General features: G+C 39.5%; 1 protein-coding gene, 1 long non-coding RNA gene and 2 other non-coding genes across 7 annotated transcripts; 3 read left to right on the forward strand and 1 right to left on the reverse strand.

Moving 5' to 3' along the window:
* Positions 1–8069: 8069 nt before the first annotated feature.
* On the reverse strand, positions 8070–15577 carry LOC135255595 (uncharacterized). 4 transcript variants are annotated; one of them, XR_010330206.1, is made up of 6 exons: positions 15445–15577; positions 15045–15167; positions 14811–14932; positions 14421–14492; positions 12710–14312; positions 12406–12420 (listed from the first exon to the last, which is right to left on the reverse strand). It is a non-coding gene; the product is annotated as an uncharacterized LOC135255595 (long non-coding RNA). The 4 variants fall into 4 exon arrangements; XR_010330205.1 differs by having other exon boundaries at positions 15408–15554; XR_010330207.1 differs by lacking the exon at positions 15445–15577 and adding an exon at positions 15413–15427.
* Positions 15578–15621: 44 nt separating this feature from the next.
* On the forward strand, positions 15622–19701 carry LOC135255594 (small ribosomal subunit protein uS15). The gene is made up of 6 exons (XM_064336957.1): positions 15622–15731; positions 16619–16667; positions 16785–16863; positions 17752–17921; positions 18658–18758; positions 19626–19701. The coding sequence occupies exons 1-6, from the start codon at positions 15709–15711 to the stop codon at positions 19657–19659; spliced, it is 456 nt and encodes a 151-aa protein (XP_064193027.1). The 5' UTR covers positions 15622–15708; the 3' UTR covers positions 19660–19701.
* On the forward strand, positions 17983–18200 carry LOC135256201 (small nucleolar RNA SNORA73 family). Its single transcript, XR_010330407.1, has one exon. It is a non-coding gene; the product is annotated as a small nucleolar RNA SNORA73 family (small nucleolar RNA).
* On the forward strand, positions 18947–19075 carry LOC135256212 (small nucleolar RNA SNORA19). The gene has a single exon (XR_010330417.1). It is a non-coding gene; the product is annotated as a small nucleolar RNA SNORA19 (small nucleolar RNA).
* Positions 19702–22521: the final 2820 nt, after the last annotated feature.

Genomic DNA, 22521 nt, shown 5'->3' on the forward strand with positions numbered 1-22521 from the left:
ATTTTTTACAGTGGGTTTTACATATGGTTCCAGGGAACACAGGTCCATATGAGGGGCATCACAGGCACGACTGGGTCAAAATATCAGGACTTCAGTTTTATTCACATTAAAGTTTAAAAAATTTAAGGCCATCCAAGCTTTGATGTCCTTGAGACAGTCCAACAATGGTTTTATAGAGTTTGCATCTTTCCGTTTCAAAGGCAGGTAAATTTGAGTGTCATCTGCATAATGAGATGCATAACAGTGGAACGAGATGCCATATTTTCTAAGAATGGACACTAAAGGGAGAATTTAAAGGGAAAAAGGATAGGCCCAAGAATAGAACCCTGAGGGACTCCACAAGGGAGAGGAACTGAAAAAGCATGTCCGTCAAACCTGACTGAGTTACACCAGTTCTGTCAGGAGGAATGGGGAATAATTCCAGCAAAGTATTGTGAGAAGCTTGTGGAAGACTACCCCAAGCATTGATTCAAGTTAAGCAATTAAAAGCAATGCCACCAAATACTAAGAAAGTGTATGTAAACTTTTGACCCCCTGAAAATCTTATATAGTACATAAAGGCTGAAATAAATCTGTCTCTTAGGTATTGAAATTACCACTAATGGAAATAAAGTAGATACCCTAATTGACTTAACACAGGAAATGTATGGTAACATGAAATGTGTGGAATTGAGTTGTCTTTAACCTAGGTGTATGTGTTTATAAATGTTTTATTTAGTCTACTGAAGCCATTTCATTTACATAGGTAGAAAATGTGGAAAGGGAGTTCTTTTTTTTTCACATCCAAACCCAAAAACTGTACGTTTGCCTTTCATGGTACTGGCTTGAGGTTAGGCATTGTTGACGTTTTTAGGACTATCCTGGAGGCGTATCTCAGATTTTGACCTAGAACATTTTATTCAATTTCCAGTAAAAAAACAAAACAGTTTGAGGCATATTTATTCTCTCAGCTGTTCTGGAACAACCCTTGAAATACTGTTTATCATGATATACTTTCTGTATATTGAGTCATTAATGTTGGCAGTTGTTGATTCAGTTTGCTGTTTTATCATTCTTGGAGGGCCTTTCCAAGTGTCTAAACTGCATAGTTCCTTTCTTACAGGTTTTTGAACCAACAGTTACCAGGTTTGCTCTGCTTAGAAAATGTTATTAAATTGTCCTGTTCACCAGTCCTACAGATGATGATGAAGGTTGTAGGTTTGAATCCTAAAGAAGGACACTTCTTGCTAATTTCCTTATACTATGCATTTAATTTCTGCAGCTATATCTGTAATGATATTCATGATCTGACATTTTAGCTTCAATTATTGATACGCCCATAGATGACAGCAGGTGTTTTTTTTATTGTATCAATATACAACATTGTACTGTGGTATAAATATACAAGTGCACTGATGCCCATGTACAGAACTCCATACTTATAATAACTGAGCCAAGTTATTTGGTAGAAACAATGAACTGCACATACACAGGACCTCCAGGAGCACAATTGCCACCCTTGCTTTAACACACAGAATATAAATTGTGAATTTATTATTTTATATATTTTATTGTGTGCAATTTTAAAAGCCGTTTAGCATTTGAAATCACATTTGTGATAGACAAAGGGAAACATATTAGTATGACATATACAGTAGGACAACATTCTGGCTAGGCACAAGCTTTTAAGAGTAGTGACAGTAGAAATCACTGAGCAGTATTTTGATCGGATTCAATTTTTTCTAAAAGGCAGTGCTGATTCTTACCCTGATTTCTATCAAACTTTGCACAGATAACACTTCCTTTTTCTTTATAACAGCAATAAACAGGGACTGCAGTGATTGCTTTCAGTTTCTCGTAAATTTGATCTTTTGTATTGCTCTTCCGGTCACGATGAAATAGTGAACTAAAAACTAATGCAATGTCTGTGTTTTCGTTTTTGTTTTTTAAATCACTGAGTAGATTAATGATATTGGCATTACGGTTATTGTTCAGGCACTTTTCGAAACAAGGACTGAAGTAAGTGTAGATAATTAGACATCCAGGGCTAATTTTTTGTTGTTTTAGTGCCATGAGGACTCTGTATTCAGAATGGTCAGTTCCTATTAATTGGTCATCTTGTTGATATTTATGGAGAGGAAGCGCTGCAACAACATTGTCTTTGTTGTACACCTTTTCTTCAGCTAGAGTTTTCCTGATGTCTGCGAAGTCTGCAGGGATGTTGTTTCCCAGCTGTCCTTTCTTACAGTCGTCTTCTGAGAGTGGAAGAGTAATACTGTACTGTGTGCCTCTAATGAGAAAAAGACAACATATAATATTATTTACATGCCGATTTCCACCTTGGAATCAGCCTGTTGAAACAGACTGTAACATTAAAGAAAAGGGGATTTGCACTTGCGTAGCTTTCTTCTTAGTTGGTATTTCATTGTTTATCACTTCCATTTGTTGTATGAATGCCTTTCGGTCAAACCTGAAGAGACATTATGACATGAAGGTTAATTGTAGATAAATAGCTATTAAAAACTATGCCATGTATTTTAAGGTTGTTTTGCAATTTGATATGCCAGAACCTCTGAGTTCACATCAATCCTCTGCAGAGGTTTCATCATGAATATGCTCAGAATGACTATTCAGTAGGCTACACATAAATGATATATTCAAACTACGGGTATGGTATAAATATCACAGCTTCTTCCCAATGCATTATTAACCAATTAATCACAGAAATGTTAAATAAATATGCCGTATTTGCATTGGTAGAAGAAGTAGAGTGCCTCAACAGACCCTCACCTGTTGAACATTTGTGTCATAATTTTCTGAAGATTATCTTCAGATAAAGCACTGTCCCCTCTGTCAGACAGGAGGGAAAGAGAGAGAAGCAGAAGAGCAATCTTCCAGATCCCGACACCAACCTGCACACATACAGTACACTGGCTTAGACATCAGGCTGGCACAGGGAGTAAAGACACCTGTACTGTATCAATGGAGTGGTTTTAAAATGTAAAAGGCATTATCAATACTCACCATGTTTGCCATTTTGCGGTGCTGTGCAGAGAGGTATTTCACTTACTCGAAAGTGTCAGGCGGACAGAATTCACACGATAAGATTTATTTCTGTATTAACACTAGAATACAAGCACTAAAAACAGTTGCAGCTGTACTGAAAATAAGGGAAGCATTTGAGTCATTTTTATACATACAGTAGATAAATGGGCGTAGCATGGTTTAATCAGCAAAGTATCATATATGGGCATAACATGGTTCAACGCCTTCTGGTTGGTTCTTAGATAAACAGAATATTATGTTGCATTGCAACATATATTTTGAAGGATTGAGATATTATTTTTAAAAACACATTGTGAAATAGCTACAAAACAGGAACTTCACTGTTGTTAATTTATTTCTCCTTTTGCATTTTTCCATTCCGGTCTGTTTACCTAATGCAAGAGTTGTACTTTTTGCTTTCTGCATGTTCAGTAATTTTGTGTTGAGCGCTACATAGGTAAAAGTACTGAAAACACACAAGGTTACATTCTCTTGTTTTCATCTAATCTAACAGTTTTCTTTATCTGTAGAAGAATGTATTGATCCCTGTTCCCCTCAATCCCTCCACTTTTTGGTCATTGTGAGAGACATGAAGGCTATGCTAGAATAGCCCAGCAGTGTGGTCCTGTCCTGACATACTGCCTCCATTGGTGGTGCAGATGGCTGGGTCAGGGTTTGGAGAGGAATGTGTTCAGAGTCAAATGCCAGTGTCACTAGTAAGCGCTTCAACATGGCTATCTCTGACTGCAATATTGGAGTCATTGCTGAGAAGAAAAGGTTGAGGAGTTACCATTCTAGCAGTTATGAAGTTGGAAGCCTAACAGCTACTACTGGGATTAACGGTTAAGTTAAGTATACGATTGTGGTCACCAGAGGTGGACAATCCAGAGGTCAGAAAGTAAAAGTCCTGCCATGTATTTCATCCACCCCTGAACTCGGCCAGCTGATTTAGCTCTACCTCCTGGCTGAAGAATGGTGCTCATTAGCAAATCCAGGTGACTGGAACAAAATCCTGGGATGAACTTTTACTTTCTGAACCTGGATTGTCCACCTCTGGTGGCCACTGACCCATCCGATTATCAAGAGTCAGTATCTCAGATGCAGTGTCCTCCTGGAATATCTACTCTCTCTTGGGTAGCCTTTGCTATTGCAGGGGGTACTTTGCCTCTATCTGTCACTAGTGATTGCATCAAGTCTTGGTGACCTCCATTTGTCACGGTTGTGCCTTTATTGGTCACCAGAGGGCGACATTTCATAACCTTTGTATTTTGTGTTGCCTGATGCTTCCCTTTCTGGTCGCCAGAGGGCGACAGTTCATCGTATCATGTGTTTGTTTTTATTGCTTTCTCCTGTGTTTATTCTGTCTTTGTCATCACCTGTGTCTTGTCGCCCATTAATCATTGTGCTCACCTGTTGTCTCATTCATTCTATCAGTGTGCTCACCTCCTGTGTTTATTCAATCATTGTGCTCACCTGTTGTCCGTTATACCTTTGTGTATTTAAATCCTGTTTCCCTGTTACCCTTTTCTGGTTCCTACTGTTGTGTTCCCTAGTTGTGTGCTCCCTGCGTTTTGTGTTTTTCGAGCTCCCTGTATTTAGAGTATTTTCGAGTTTCTCTGTTTCGAGTTCCTCCGGTTGTTATCTTGTTTTCGAGTCTTTCTAGTGTTTTTGAGTTGAGTTCCTCTGCATGTTTTTCTGTTTCAAGCATTTCTGAGTTTTTGGATTGCCCGTCATGGCCTTTTTGTTTGTTCCCTGTTTTTTGGAAGTAAAGTCTTTGTTTAAAACCTACCTTTTGGGTACCTACCTGCACTTGGGTCCTAACACAACAAACCCTGACACCATTGACCTCCAGCATGATTCAGGAGAAACCTCATGTTGAACTGAACGGCGGAACTTACTTAGTGGATAGCCAGTTGCAAAAGACAGAAGCAATAAGCTGTCTTTCCTCTTTTACACTATTTACGACTCCGTCAGCAAATTCTCAGTCCATGTTATCGGAATAGTACATGTATGCATTATCTTCAGTTACCATTGAATTGCAAATACAGACTGCTCGCTAACCACCCACTCAGATGACATTGTCTTTGTTTCTGTTTGGGTTATGGGACTCTTGCAGTCTCTCCCCTCATATGATTGTAGGCACACCAGTTCCCCTGTGATTTTTATTTTATGATTTTTATACATTTCTGGTAATATTTATTTACATGCTTCCCGTATCACCATTGCATTTAGATGACAGTAGGGAACGACAGTATCAGGGGACTTGGAGTGGAGGCACTTCTGCTGCAGTCAGCTGTGTACAACTATAGAAGAAAAGGAACTGTGTTTACTTGGAAGTGTATTTCTTAGAGTATGTCAAACGTGGAAGCTTATGAAATCAACATCATGCTACAAAAGAGTGATTTAATTATTTGAATAACTGTAAAAACATGCTGAGTTCATATAAATATGGCCAGTTATTTATTTTTAATTGGTTATCTTTAACTTACATACGTCAGTATGTATTGTAAGCCTTTTTCCTACATGAAACATTTTTTAAATTATGAAAGGTTCCTTATAAAATTGTATCTTTTTTCTGAAATGAAGTTCAATATTTTTAAAAATGTTATTCATCCATTTAACTCAGCAGGAAAATAATATTTTATTAAACTAAATAAATATTACCTCTAATGTAACATTTGTATATTGAACTCCTTCCTGCCTGTTTACTTTTCCACCTCACTTATGTTTAATTTGAAGAAAATCTGACATGTTAAATTAGGTGTATTAATGAATATGACTAAGTTAATATGACAGCTTGAATACATTCATTTTTTTTAACATATAGAGCACCCAGTATGGGCGGCATGGTGGTGCAGTGGATAGCACTGTCACCTCACAGCAAGAAGTACTGGGTTTAAATCCTTTTTTGTGTGTAGTTTGTGTGTTCTCCACGTGGGTTGCCTCTGATTACTCTGGTTTCCTCCCACAGTCCAAAGACATCATAGGATATAATATATATATATATATGCAGGTAGGCTAATTGCTGACTGAATTTCCATACTTATGGCTGTGTGAGTGAATGATGTGTGTGCCTTGCAGTAGATAGGAAAATGCACACTGGAATAGGCTCCAGCGTGAACCTGACCAGGATAAGATATAGATAAGCTGATGTATAGATAATGGATGGATGTACATTTCCAATGCCATATGTGTATTTAATATTAATATTGGTAAAGAAATTTCTGACAGTGAAATGAGCTTCCCTTGGAACTGAATCCCATTCTAACCAAGGAAGTTGTTTTCATAGCGCTGGTTATGAGTCATGACAGATTCTTCATGCTGATTTGTCCATTTAATGAGGTAGGATTGAGATCAGCTGCAACTTTAGACTCTATAGCCTGTAACCTGTTGCTTCTGCCAAAATATGGGCGACATAGCGCAGGAGGTAAGAGCGATTGTCTGGCAGTCGGAGGGTTGCCGGTTCAAACCCCGCCTTGGGCGTGTCGAAGTGTCCTTGAGCAAGACACCTAAACCCTAACTGCTCTGGCAAATGAGAGGCATCAATTGTAAAGCGCTTTGGATAAAAGCGCTATATAAATGCAGTTCATTTACCATTTACCAATTCCTCCATCATGGCACCATTGACAAAAATCTCAAAATGACTGAATCCACTCGACTCTCTTGCATTGGATCAATAGTGCTGTTTCCATTTAACATCATGTGTTATGTTTTTCCATTGTTCTGCATTGTTCCAATGCTTGTGTTTCAGCTAAAGTGTCTCAACAGTATATTTTGCATTGTACATTTGCTATACTCATTCACATTTAATTCCTTGCTCACTGCAGCACTGTTAGAGCCAAATATTAACATCTGACTTAAGTCATATTTGTGAAAACGTAATTCAAAACAACACCAAAAAATCCTTAAATTCCTGCTCTACTATGGCTGTCTGCACTATCCTGATCTGATGGAGGATTATGGCAGTGATGGAAGTGCTCTATGCATAAGCAATGTGAAAGACTGCCACTGAAACAGTTGAGTCTAGAGGTAATAAAATGTTGCCATTGTTTTTTTCACATTTTATACATACAGTAGATAAATGGGCGTAGCATGGTTTAATCCGCAAAGTATCATATATGGGCATAACATGGTTCAACGGCTTCTGGTTGGTTCTTAGATAAACAGAATGTTATGTTGCAATGCAACATATTTTGAAGGATTGAGATATTATTTTAAAAAACACGTTGTGTAATAGCTACAAAACAGGAACTTCCATTCCGGTCTGTTTACCTAATGCAAGAGTTGTACTTTTTGCTTTCTGCATGTTCAGTAATTTTGTGTTGAGCACTACATAGGTAAAAGTAATGAAAACACACAAGGTTACATTCTCTTGTTTTCATCTAATCTAACAGTTTTCTTTATCTGTAGAAGAACGTATTGATCGATAGTCCCTGTTCCCTTCAGTCCCTCCACTTTTTGGTCATTGTGAGAGACATGACCTTTAAGGCTATGCTAGAATAGCCCAGCAGTGTGGTCCTGTCCTGACATACTGCCTCCATTGGTAGTGCAGATGGCTGGGTCAGGGTTTGAAGAGGAATGTGTTCAGAGTCAAATGCCAGTGTCACTAGTAAGCGCTTCAACATGGCTATCTCTGACTGCAATATTGGAGTCATTGCTGAGAAGAAAAGGTTGAGGAGTTACCATTCTAGCAGTTATGAAGTTGGAAGCCTAACAGCTACTACTGGGATTAACGGTTAAGTTAAGTATATGATTGTGGTCACCAGAGGTGGACAATCCAGGGGTCAGAAAGTAAAAGTCCTGCCATGTATTTCATCCACCCCTGAACTCGGCCAGCTGATTTAGCTCTACCTCCTGGCTGAAGAATGGTGCTCATTAGCAAATCCAGGTGACTGGAACAAAATCCTGGGATGAACTTTTACTTTATGAACCTGGATTGTCCACCTCTGGTGGCCACTGACCCATCCGATTATCAAGAGTCAGTATCTCAGATGCAGTGTCCTCCTGGAATATCTACTCTCTCTTGGGTAGCCTTTGCTATTGCAGGGGGTACTTTGCCTCTATCTGTCACTAGTGATTGCATCAAGTCTTGGTGACCTCCATTTGTCACGGTTGTGCCTTTATTGGTCACCAGAGGGCGACATTTCATAATCTTTGTATTTTGTGTTGCCTGCTGCTTCCCTTTCTGGTCGCCAGAGGGCGACAGTTCATCGTATCATGTGTTTGTTTTTATTGCTTTCTCCTGTGTTTATTCTGTCTTTGTCATCACCTGTGTCTTGTCACCCATTAATCATTGTGCTCACCTGTTGTCTCATTCATTCTATCAGTGTGCTCACCTCCTGTGTTTATTCAATCATTGTGCTCACCTGTTGTCTCGTTATACCTTTGTGTATTTAAATCCTGTTTCCCTGTTACCCTTTTCTGGTTCCTACTGTTGTGTTCTCTAGTTGTGTGCTCCCTGCGTTTTGTGTTTTTCGAGCTCCCTGTATTTAGAGTATTTTCGAGTTTCTCTGTTTCGAGTTCCTCCGGTTGTTATCTTGTTTTCGAGTCTTTCTAGTGTTTTTGAGTTGAGTTCCTCTGCGTGTTTTTCTGTTTCAAGCATTTCTGAGTTTTTGGATTGCCCGTCATGGCCTTTTTGTTTGTTCCCTGTTTTTTGGAAGTAAAGTCTTTGTTTAAAACCTACCTTTTGGGTACCTACCTGCACTTGGGTCCTAACACAACAAACCCTGACACCATTGACCTCCAGCATGATTCAGGAGAAACCTCATGTTGAACTGAAGGGCGGAACTTACTTAGTGGATAGCCAGTTGCAAAAGACAGTTAGAAGCAATAAGCTGTCTTTCCTCTTTTACACTATTTACGACTCCGTCAGCAAATTCTCAGTCCATGTTATCGGAATAGTACATGTATGCATTATCTTCAGTTACCATTGAATTGCAAATACAGACTGCTCGCTAACCACCCACTCAGATGACATTGTCTTTGTTTCTGTTTGGGTTATGGGACTCTTGCAGTCTCTCCCCTCATATGATTGTAGGCACACCAGTTCCCCTGTGATTTTTATTTTATGATTTTTATACATTTCTGGTCATATTTATTTACATGCTTCCCGTATCACCATTGCATTTAGACGACAGTAGGGAACGACAGTATCAGGGGACTTGGAGTGGAGGCACTTCTGCTGCAGTCAGCTGTGTACAACTATAGAAGAAAAGGAACTGTGTTTACTTGGAAGTGTATTTCTTAGAGTATGTCAAACGTGGAAGCTTATGAAATCAACATCATGCTACAAAAGAGTGATTTAATTATTTTAATAACTATAAAAACATGCTGAGTTCATATAAATATGGCCAGTTATTTATTTTTAATTGGTTATCTTTAACTTACATACGTCAGTATGTATTGTAAGCCTTTTTCCTACATGAAACATTTTTTAAATTATGAAAGGTTCCTTACAAAATTGTATCTTATTTCTGAAATGAAGTTCAATATTTTTAAAAATGTTATTCATCCATTTAACTCACCAGGAAAATATTATTTTATTAAACTAAATAAATATTACCTCTAATGTAACATTTGTATATTGAACTCCTTCCTGCCTGTTTACTTTTCCACCTCACTTATGTTTAATTTGAAGAAAATCTGACATGTTAAATTAGGTGTATTAATGAATATGACTAAGTTAATATGACAGCTTGAATACATTCATTTTTTTTAACATATAGAGCACCCAGTATGGGCGGCATGGTGGTGCAGTGGATAGCACTGTCACCTCACAGCAAGAAGTACTGGGTTTAAATCCTTTTTTGTGTGTAATTTGTGTGTTCTCCACGTGGGTTGCCTCTGGTTACTCTGGTTTCCTCCCACAGTCCAAAGACATCATAGGATATAATATATATATATATATGCAGGTAGGCTAATTGCAGACTGAATCTCCATACTTATGACTGTGTGAGTGAATGATGTGTGTGCCTTGCAGTAGATAGGAAAATGCACACTGGAATAGGCTCCAGCGTGAACCTGACCAGGATAAGATATAGATAAGCTGATGTATAGATAATGGATGGATGTACATTTCCAATGCCATATGTGTATTTAATATTAATATTGGTAAAGAAATTTCTGACAGTGAAATAAGCTTCCCTTGGAACTGAATCCCATTCTAACCAAGGAAGTTGTTTTCATAGCGCTGGTTATGAGTCATGACAGATTCTTCATGCTGATTTGTCCATTTAATGAGGTAGGATTGAGATCAGCTGCAACTTTAGACTCTATAGCCTGTAACCTATTGCTTCTGCCAAAATATGGGCGACATAGCGCAGGAGGTAAGAGCGATTGTCTGGCAGTCGGAGGGTTGCCGGTTCAAACCCCGCCTTGGGCGTGTCGAAGTGTCCTTGAGCAAGACACCTAACCCCTAACTGCTCTGGCGAATGAGAGGCATCAATTGTAAAGCGCTTTGGATAAAAGCGCTATATAAATGCAGTCCATTTACCATTTACCAATTCCTCCATCATGGCACCATTGACAAAAATCTCAAAATGACTGAATCCACTCGACTCTCTTGCATTGGATCAATAGTGCTGTTTCCATTTAACATCATTTGTTATGTTTTTCCATTGTTCTGCATTGTTCCAATGCTTGTGTTTCAGCTAAAGTGTCTCAACAGTATATTTTGCATTGTACATTTGCTATACTCATTCACATTTAATTCCTTGCTCACTGCAGCACTGTTAGAGCCAAATATTAACATCTGACTTAAGTCATATTTGTGAAAACGTAATTCCAAACAACACCAAAAAATCCTTAAATTCCTGCTCTACCATGGCTGTCTGCACTATCCTGATCTGATGGAGGATTATGGCAGTGATGGAAGTGCTCTATGCATAAGCAATGTGAAAGACTGCCACTGAAACAGTTGAGTCTAGAGGTAATAAAATGTTGCCATTGTTTTTTTCACATTTTGGTTTCCTTCTCAGTTTGTATTTGCACTCTCCAGTTCTTGATGAGCAGTAAATGTTGTCTTTAGCTGTGGTTATTATGTTGGAATTACCATGCTGTGAAATATCTAAACCCCTCAAGCACTTTAAAGAGGGGTGAACTTGGAGGTTCCCTTGTAATATATCCAGATTGACCTCAGTACAGTGTCTCACTCTGTGGCCTAGAATCAATTCCATGTTTGCCATTTTGGAGTGCTGTGCAGAGAGGTATTTCTCTAACTGGAAAGAGTCGGACGGACAGCATTCACACAATAAGATTTATTTCTGCAGAAAGAGTACAGTGTATTAATGCTAAAATACACACACTAAAGACAGTTGCAGCTGTACTGGAAATAAGGGAAGCATTTGAGTCATTTTTATACATACAGTAGATAAATTGGTGTAGCATGGTTTAACCATTAAATATGGCTATAACACGGTTTAACGGCTTCTGTTTGGTTCTTAGAAAAACAGAATATCATGTTGCAATGCAGGATATATTTTGAGGAATTGAGATATAAGATTGAGATATAATTTGTTTTTAAACCACATTGTGAAATAGCTACAAATCAGGAACTTCACTGTTGTGAACTTATTTCTCCTTCTGCATTTTTCCATTGTAGTATATTTACATAATGCAGAAGTTGTACTTTTTGCTTTCTGCATATTCAGTAATTTTGTGTTGAGCGCTACATAGGTAAAAGTAATGAAAACACACAAGGTTACATTCTCTTGTTTTCATCTAATCTAACAGTTTTCTTTATCTGTAGAAGAACGTATTGATCGATAGTCCCTGTTCCCTTCAACCCCTCCACTTTTTGGTCATTGTGAGAGACATGACCTTTAGGGCTATGCTAGAATAGCCCAGCAGTGTGGTCCTGTCCTGACATACTGCCTCCATTGGTGGTGCAGATGGCTGGGTCAGGGTTTGGAGAGGAATGTGTTCAGAGTCAAATGCCAGTGTCACTAGTAAGCGCTTCAACATGGCTATCTCTGACTGCAATATTGAAGTCATTGCTGAGAAGAAAAGGTTGAGGAGTTACCATTCTAGCAGTTATGAAGTTGGAAGCCTAACAGCTACTACTGGGACTGACGGTTAAGTTAAGTATATGATTGTGGTCACCAGAGGTGGACAATCCAGGGGTCAGAAAGTAAAAGTCCTGCCATGTATTTCATCCACCCCTGAACTCGGCCAGCTGATTTAACTCTACCTCCTGGCTGAAGAATGGTGCTCATTAGCAAATCCAGGTGACTGGAACACAATCCTGGGATGAACTTTTACTTTCTGAACCTGGATTTTCCACCTCTGGTGGCCACTGACCCATCCGATTATCAAGAGTCAGTATCTCAGATGCAGTGTCCTCCTGGAATATCTACTCTCACTTGGGTAGCCTTTGCTATTGCAGGGGGTACTTTGGCTCTGTACAGTTCCTTGCTCGCTGCAGCACCGTTAGAGCCAAATATTAACATCTGACTTAAGTCATATTTGTGAAAATGTAATTCCAAACAACACCAAAAAATCCTTAAATTCCTGCTCTACCATGGTTGTCTGCACTATCCTGATCTGATGGAGGATTATGGCAGTGATGGAAGTGCTCAGTGCATAAGCAATGTGAAAGACTGCCACTGAAACAGTTGAGTCTAGAGGTAATAAAATGTTGCCATTGTTTTTTTCACATTTTGGTTTCCTTCTCAGTTTGTATTTGCACTCTCCAGTTCTTGATAAGCAGTAAATGTTGTCTTTAGCTGTGGTTATTATGTTGGACATACAGTGGTGTGAAATATCCAAACCCCTCGAGCACTATAAAGAGGGGTGAACTTGGAGGTTCCTTTGTAATATAACCAGATTGAGCTTGGTTCAGTGTCTTGCTCTGTGGCATAGAATCAATCCAGAACATTCCAGTGCTTTGACTGATGTGGGGCTCAAATTAATTGCATATGGCTTAAGTCAGGTATGTAGAGTTACAGGGGGCAGGGTATCCCTGCCTTGTCATCTAGATGTGACTTCTTTGGTCAACCTCCTCTTGGTTGGCCCTAGCCAACTGGGTTAGTCGAACTGTTCTCAAGTACGATAACTGCACAGTTCTTGGGGTGAACTGCTGAATGAAAAGAAGCCACAGACGACTGGATACATTTTAATAAGTAGGTGGTGCTCTGGAAAAACTTGGGTTAATCAGTTGTTGCCATCTAGTGGACTTTTGCATGTCATTATCTGGCATTACATACTACTGAAAGATGTAGCCGTCCTATGCTGAGTGTGTACACCAGGGAAGGACAAGGAGGGTCGCATTTAAAACTTCTACTCTTAATTATTTAATTAGTGCAGTCATATTCATGATCTGACATTTAGCCTCATTTATTGATATGCCCATAGATGACAGCAGGTGTTTTTTTTAATGTATCAATATACAACATTGTACTGTGGTATAAATATACAAGTGCACTGATGCCCATGTACAGAACTCAATACTTATAATAACTGAGCCAAGTTATTTGGTAGAAACAATGAACTGCACATACACAGGACCTCCAGGAGCACAACTGCCACCCTTGCTTTAACACACAGAATATAAATTATGAATTTATTATTTTATATATTTTATTGTGTGCAATTTTAAAAGCTGTTTAGCATTTGAAATCACATTTGTGATAGACAAAGGGAAACATATTAGTATGACATATACAGTAGGACAACATTCTGGCTAGGCACAGGCTTTTAAGAGTAGTGACAGTAGAAATCACTGAACAGTATTTTGAATTTTGGATTCAATTTTTTCTGAAAGGCAGTGCTGGTTCTTATCTTTATTTTTATCAAACTTTGCACAGATAACACGTCCTCCTTCTTCATAACAGCAATAAACAGGGACTGCAGTGATTGCTTTCAGTTTCTCGTAAATTTGATCTTTTGTATTGCTGTTCCGGTCATAATGAAATAGTGAACTAAAAACTAATGCAATGTCTGTGTTTTTTAAATTATTGAGTAGATTAATGATATTGGCATGATGGTTATTGGACAGGCACTTTGCGAAACAAGGACTGAAATAAGTGTAGATAATTAGACATCCAGGGCTAATGTTTTGTTGTTCTAGTGCCATGAGGACTCTGTATTCAGAATGGTCAGTTGCTATTAATTGGTCATTTTGGTCATATATATGGTGAGGAAGCGCTGCAACAACATTGTCTTTGTTGTACACCTTTTCTTCAGCTAGAGTTTTCCTGATGTCTGTGAAGTCTGCAGGGATGTTGTTTCCCAGCTGTCCTTTCTCACAGTCGTCTTTTGAGAGCGGAAGAGTAATACTGTACTGTATGCCTCTAATGAGAAAAAGACAACATATAATATTATTTACATGTCGATTTCCACCTTGGAATCAGCCTGTTGAAACAGACTGTAACATTAAAGAAAAGGGGATTTGCACTTACGTAGCTTTCTTCCCAGTTGGTATTTTATTGTTTATCACTTCCATTTGTTGTATTAATGCCTGATGGTCAAACCTGGAGACATTATGACATGAAGGTTAATTGTAGATAAATAGCTATTAAAAACTATGCCATGTATTTTAAGGTTGTTTTGCCATTTGATATGCCAGAACCTCTGAGTTCACATCAATCCTCTGCAGAGGTTTCATCATGAATATGCTCAGAATGACTATTCAGTAGGCTACACATAAATGATATATTCAAACTACAGGTATGGTATACATATCACAGCTTCTTCCCAATGCATTATTAACCAATTAATCACAGTAATGTAAAATAAATATGCCGTATTTGCATTGGTAGAAGAAGTAGAGTGCCTCAACAGACCCTCACCTCTTGAACATTTCTGTCATAATTTTCTGAAGTTTATCTTCAGATAAAGCACTGTCCCCTCTGTCAGACAAGAGGGAAAGAGAGAGAAGCAGAAGAGCAATCTTCCAGATCCCGACACCAACCTGCACACACAGTACACTGGCTTAGACATCAGGCAGGCTCAGGGAGTAAAGACACCTGTACTGTATCAATGGGGTGACAGCATGTAAAATTTAAAAAGGTATCAGTACTCACCATGTTTGCCTCTCAAGGGGCATGCAAGTTGTAAATGTACTGAACACGTCTGTCCTGTGCCTGAGTGTCATATACACCTATATGCCTGTCTTAATATAGCTGCATTACGGAGAGGACACACCCCTGAAGGACAGGGATGAACTACATTAGAGACATTTGAGGGTGTTCCAGATAAATTGCTCAGAATGCTTATCATCTCAAAGATAATTTAAATTTCCAGGAATTTTCAGTCTGTGAACTGATAGCATTTAAATGTTTCTGTCAAGATGCCATTGGTCAATATTGCAATGGTTGGTTGCATGTCTGGTTGGTAAGGCAGTCATGCATAGTACTTTGTTTGCATTTTATATGTAAAACACCTACAGTACTTAGGTGGAATGGAAGTCTTTATCTTCTTTACCAGGCAGCTGCATCTGTTATCCTGTGCTCCTCATACTTTTCTTTCAAAGCATCGAGGTGTGGAAGAGATGGCCACAAAAATAACCTGGACAAAGGGCCACTTAATAGGTTATGGTAAACAGTGAAATTAGGGGCGATGGTTTAGGCTCATCAAGTCAAACTGTGGTCAGAAAGCATCCCTTGCGAACTATGACGTAACTTCCTATGCAGATCCCAATTCTCGCGCAGCCTCGATGTGAACTTCCTTTTCTGCTAGATCGCCATCATGGGTCGTATGCACGCTCCTGGGTAAGCTGGTGTATAAGACCGTAAACGGGGCATCCTCAGCATGTAGACAAAGAAAATTTTCTTCTGTAGGTTATACAGATGACAGTATAAGGCTGTGTGTCCGCAAATGAGAGAAGTGTCAGTTTGCCGCTTCATATCACGTTAAAAACCCGGATAGCTCAGCTCTTGATCAATGCATGGCCGCGTGCGCCAAACGAAAATGTTCTTTATGCGTTATTCTGATGTGAAACAGTATAATTTACCCAGCTTGCTTACAAACAGTTGTAACTAATTAAAGAAATGTGTTTTCTGCAACTGGATAAGCAAAATGAACCCATGGTTTTTTCCTGACATTACCTTAAACGCTTAACCTAAATTGAAGGCCGCATACCAATCAGCTCGCTAGCGCTTTCTTAATCTTAATGTCGATTAACGTTACAAACAACGTCACTGGGCTCTGCGTGAATATTCGCTTCTCGACCGGTTAGTTTGTTGCAAGCTTCCAATTCCTTCCATCCAGCAAAATCATTCTGAACAGCTTGTCGTGTTAAACAGTACATCTAAGTAACTGACTGGGCTTCAGGAAGTAGCTACCTGGTTTCCTAGTAAGTCACGTAGGTTACCAGCTAACGTTAGTTAACTAATCAAGCTTGACTTGTGTAACGTTAAGCTTTTTGTACGTCAGATGAGTTATACCTCTGGATTGACTAAGTTATAGCTAAGGTCATTAAATTGTTTTAGAACTTACATTGAGTTCACAGATTTGGTCAAAGTAGATAGCCAGCTATAATACTTGCAAGTCAGTTAGCACTTGCATGCAGGTCAGTCAGCACTTTCATTCCAGTGAAGTCAATAATTTTTGCCTGATAACTCGTGAATAATGCGCTTGTTTGTCATCTGTTACGCAGAAAGGGCTTGTCCCAGTCGGCGTTGCCGTACAGGCGTAGTGTCCCCACGGTGAGTATTGGTAAATAGCACTATTAGCTGTATTACACATGTTTAATGTTGCCCAGTTTTTCTTTGGCTCTGAGAATATTATATGAAGATTCATAATGTATTGTTTTTCTGTCATAGTGGTTGAAACTGACATCTGATGACGTCAAAGAACAGATCTTCAAACTGGCCAAGAAGGGTCTGACCCCCTCTCAGATCGGTAAGATTCTGTCAGCTGTCAAGGACTTCTGTACATTTCCATTGAAGGCTTGTAGTTTATATTCTTTCAGTTTGACTTGCTGCTATACATTTGCTTTGAATTAACGAATTAAGTGTCCTGTTAGTTCTTTCCTAAAATCGGAAGGCCCATTCTTTACACCCTAAAGGGAATGAACTCTTGCTTTGACTTTCTGAATTGGCATGTATGAATCGCATTATAGTGTTCCAGTGTCAAGTTTCAACTCCTGACACCTTCATTGTCACTAATTATGCATCAGCCTTTTATTTAAATGTACAATGTTTTTGATTGTGATACAGCAGTGTTTAGCCCACAGTGCACCTGAGGTCTGTTTCTGTATGTGAATTACCCCTGTGCAGTTAAATGTCATGGTGCCACATTAGATGTTTTAGTGTTGGTTAGCTTCTTTGCATTTTCTTTTAAGTAGTTTTTTTTTCATATCCTAAAGTCAGTTTCTGATTTTCTTATGGTTTTTATTTTGTGTAGGATTTTTGCTCTGATAAGAGCTTGAGGCTGTGATTAATGGTGCCAGAAATAATATTTGCAGTTTATCAGTGATCAAAGCACTTTTTGATATCCTATTAATTTATTAATCTTATTTCAACACTAAATATTACACAAGTAAGGCCACTGTTAAACATTTGCACAGGTTTGTATTTGCGTGCTTTGACTATATATATGTATATGTATGCATATAGATGTTGCACATTTGGACTCGCTGATTTGTTTTCTTCTGATTGGTTAATAAATGCCAGTGACAGTCCCACCCATTATGGGGTTCATGAAACCCCTCTCCCAACTCTCTTGACAACTGATGGATCTAATTTTGGGGAGCACTCACTTTTACACTGTGCGTTATCTGTGCTCCAGGTGTGATCCTGAGGGACTCCCATGGTGTCGCCCAGGTGCGTTTTGTCACCGGCAACAAAATCCTGAGGATCCTCAAGTCCAAGGGCCTGGCCCCAGACCTGCCCGAGGACCTGTACCACCTGATCAAGAAGGCCGTCGCCGTGAGGAAGCACCTGGAAAGGAACAGAAAGGTCACATGATCTGAACGCACCGAGCGCTCGCTTCGTCAGTGTGCCGCTTCGAGAAGCAGGCCCGACGCGGACGGCCCGCGAGGCCGCCCTCGCGCGGCTCTGTCCGTGTGGCGTATGGGAGCGTAGCACACGCCGTGACGCGCAGTCCCGTTCCACGACGTTGGACAGCAAGCTTGTCCCCGGCCCTCAGGGCTGGTGAGGACAGCGTCCTGTATATTCCTACACCTTCCCAGAGCCTTGGGGCCGTGACTGGGGAGGAAAACCATGCAGAGCACAAATTCATAGCAAGATAATAAACCAATGCAGGACATGCCATGTCATACTTCAAAGTTTTGAAGTATCGAATCACAGTGAGGGTGTCTGTAGCCCCTGAACAATGCTTATTGACAGTTGTTATACATGCATGCATACCCTTCTGTACTTTTTCAGGGTAGTGCATTTTCTGATTATTTGTACTTTATTCCTCTAATATCAGTAATGATTTCGAATTTAAGTTAATGTTTAATTTATTTTAATTTGTTTGTGATCAATGGTTTTTACTTTTCCTTTTCCTCTACCAACAATTAGGTCCTCTGGTGTCCATGAAGGGTGCTATACAATAAGACTAATTATCTTGCGTGTTATATCCCTAGCGGAGGAAGTTGACCTAGAGAGCAGTGTTTGAATCTGTTATAAATGGGGACATCAGAATTTGGAATTCATGTCTGTTTCCTGTCCTTTATTGGTTTTTGTGCAGGACAAGGATGCCAAATTCCGTCTGATTCTGATCGAAAGCAGAATCCACAGACTGGCCCGTTACTACAAGACCAAGAGAGTACTCCCACCCAACTGGAAGTAGTACGTATTGCAACATTTATTTCTGTTCTTGCTGTACGCGTGTTCTTCTGGTGCATTCACCTATTATTCAGTGAACTCGTACGATCTATGCCTGTATCTGTTAACATGATTTGGTTGTCAGTTTGGTATGTAATACATTGAATTCCCAAAATGTTTACAGTACAGTGCGCTACGATAAGCTCGCCAGGCAGCACATTTCATTGTCCCATTCTTGCCTTGTAAGAAGTGAGATATTTCTGATGTGCCAGACCAAATTTGGAGGTAAATTAGCAGAGTGGCTGTGCTGTGCCAACCCTGCCAGTCCCCTTCAGACAATGTTCACAACACACCTTATCATGCCCTGATGAGCACCAGTGTCATTTAGGGGTACTTCAGTTTTAGTTACCGTCAAAAACAAGCTTTTCTCCATCACCACCAAGCGTGTGCATGTGCGTGCATGCATGATTTCTGAGGCTTACTGTACATAGATGTTAACATTTTGCTTCCCTCATGCAGGGAATTTTGTGGTATTGTAAACCACTTAAGGGTATGACAAAGCAGTACTGTTATATGCACTATGTCAAGTTATAATACAAGATAAGGCACTTGTGGATATATGTCTAGTTTGGCTGAACTGACTCATTTGCATACCTGTGTGGATTCTGTTATCCTAAAGTACTATAAGTTTATCAGAGGTGCATAATGAGTTTTTATAATCGGGGTGTGTACGTGCATTGATGGGTTTCCTAGATGGCCATTCGAGACAACCTGTACAGCCGAGTGGGGCCATGTCAGGAAGTGTTCATAGTGTGGATTATATGCTGTTACCTTAACTAGTTAAGTTGCCCTGCACCTTTTGACTGATTTACATCTGTTTTTGATCCACAGCGAATCCTCCACTGCCTCTGCTCTGGTGGCATAAGTTTCTTCGCTTTTTGGACAAATAAAAGACTTTTGGAAGGAGTACTCGTGTGTCCTGTGTGGTGTATTCTGGGTATAGTAGAGGCCATCTAACTGGTTCGGCACGGTTATCACTGTCATCCAGAACCTTCAAGGGCAATAGTGGCATGATACAGAAAGTGCTTATTATAAGGGCTACAAAGGAATTATGGGTACAGAACAGGAACTAGCATTGAATAAGGAGCAATTCCTTAGTAAGTTCCTTGCCACTTAAGCATGTTGGGGATCATAAACCAGTTTCACTGCCAAATGCATAATTGTTTTTAGGCATATGGTTAATGCAAAGGCATATCCAGCATCTGCAACTGATGGACCTTGTACATACAAGCAAGTTCTCCCCAGGATGCACCTCAATTCTTTAAAGACTTCAAAGAATGTTCTGTGCAAATTCCAGTTTTATGCATGCTAGAGCTCTTGGTATATGTCATGCCCTGTGCTTACTGCTTGGGTCGCATTAGTGATAATTTCCCTGTATACGTGTGGAGTCGGGAATTTGCGTGTTCTCCCCATGTCATTGTGGGTTTCCTCCCCCATCCAAAGACACGCAGGTTATGCTGATTGTGTTCTCTAAACTGCCCGTAGGTATGAATGTGTGAGTGAATGGCATGTGCCCTGTCATGAATTGGTGACATGTCCAGAGAGTATTTCTGCCTCTCGCCCAATGCATGCTGGAATAGGCTCCAAGCCCCCCTGCAACCCTTACCAGGAATAAGTGGGTTGGAGGATTGGAGGATACCCTATCAGCTTGTCACAGTAATTATAATGTTAAAATGTTAATGTATAAATTTTAAAATTCTAGGCAATTGCTTTGAATGTTAACAAACCAGCAAATGCTATGTTAAATTCCCATCCTGGCTCTCAACCTTCCATCTAATCATCCCCTGGCTAACTAAAAAATTGTTCTCACTCTCCAACTGAAAAGTGATGCGAGTCATCAGAAGTGCTCTACATAAATTCAGCAAACAATGACTACAGCCCTCAAAGACTGGAGTCACACACTACTGCAGAGTTCAACCTCTGCCATTGATGAGGGTTCAGAAACAAAATATCACAATGAATTGCCCGAAGTGATAATGTGCGTGCCAGTGAATTGTGAGACTGCTTTCTTCCTGGCCTGACACATGGAAGGTGGTTCACTGACATTTTCTTTGCCAGTGAATTAAATCATTGGGGCAGTAAAGGATTAATAAGTGGTTGCAGTGAGTAAACACATTTTTGACCTGTATACAGGAGCAAATCCTCACTCATAGGAACAATGAAGGCTTTGGCTTTCATAGTTAAAGCAGTGTGCGCTCATCTCTCTCATAGCTACTTCTAGAGCACTTAGTCATTGATGATTATCAATGTGTATTCATTTGTCACTGTGGCTCTCGTGCATGGTAATACATTTTATTACTATGTAGTTTGGCGTGATAATACTGTTTCAAGTACTGCTGTTCATCACTGAATAGGCGCAAGTTGTTTTCTACAAATTCTGTTCTACAAACAGTCCTGTTTCACTTTCTAATAGTGCACTTGTGTTCTAGACCAGAGGTCCCCAACTCCTGATGAGCCACAGGGTTTCATTTAGTCTTTAAATCAGCTAGTTTTAAAACTAGTTTTAACTGTAGAAACCTGGTGCAGTAGGTTTATTATGTAATAAACTACTTTAATTGGTGTTCTGCTAAGTGATATCAAAAATCAGCTCACCCTGATGTTTCCTAGGACCAAGGGTGGGGACCCCTGTTTCTACGCAAACCAATAGTAACATCAACAGTTACAACTGCAATATGTGCTTTCTATCACAAGAGGTCAGTATTTAACTAATATTAAGCTTTGGAGTTGCCTCCCCGAACGATCAAACCACTCTAAAAAAATTTTGCATGTAACAAATGACCAGTATAACTTGGCAGTAGTCATAATGTAAATGATGGCGACAAAGGTTAGAATGAGATTAACTGTCATATTAGAGTCATAATTTATAATGCTCATACATTTCATCCATCCATTCTTAAATGGATTGTACTGAAAAACATGCTAACTGCACATCCCTCTGGATAAGTTTCTTAAATGCAATTTAATACTAGCTTCCATCTTTGGTTTTGTTGTTCTTTGGGTGCGATGGAAACTAAGAACGGTAATGGTAAACAAATTGCATCTACTTCAAACATTTTTCATCGGACCCCTGTATTTGATTAGAAAATTAGATTGCATCATGTAAATTAGATCTGGTGGCAAAGGAATGAGAGTAAGTTAATGAATAAAAATAAATAAAAATGTATATATATATATATATATATATGTATATATATATATATATATATATTATATATATATATATTCCACACACAAGGCACAGACTGCGCGCTCCTCTCGTAGCTGGATCTTAATTATTTCTCCCAGTGGTGTCATTAGATATAGAGGCTATATCTCTGTAATTACGTGAGGGCTACTTTTATTTCTCAGCCGAGCTCTGGGTCTCCTGCTCAGATGAGAAGGGAGCAGGAGTTAAAGGGAGGTCACCTGGCAAGCCAGCACAAATGAATAGGTAATTATTCAAAGGCCCCCCCGTGTTCAGTTTGTGTTGCAGCATGGCTAGGCTACATCTCTTCACGATCTGAGGATGCCATTCAGCTGCAATACCAGAGCTGACAACAGGGTCTTGGCCTGAATCGTGTATGGTTCCCTGAAGTCTGATCATTAGAGAGAGCCAATTAATGCTTTTGTGAATATCCATAGATGTCATACATGCCTAATACTGGAAAAGAGCTGTATACAGTACCGTTGTCCAAACGCTTTAAACCCAGATATGGCTTTTCATTTATGAAAATCTCTTACTGGGCTG

Source organism: Anguilla rostrata, chromosome 5 (genome assembly GCF_018555375.3).
Source record: "Anguilla rostrata isolate EN2019 chromosome 5, ASM1855537v3, whole genome shotgun sequence".
Classification (NCBI taxonomy): Eukaryota; Metazoa; Chordata; class Actinopteri; order Anguilliformes; family Anguillidae; genus Anguilla; species Anguilla rostrata.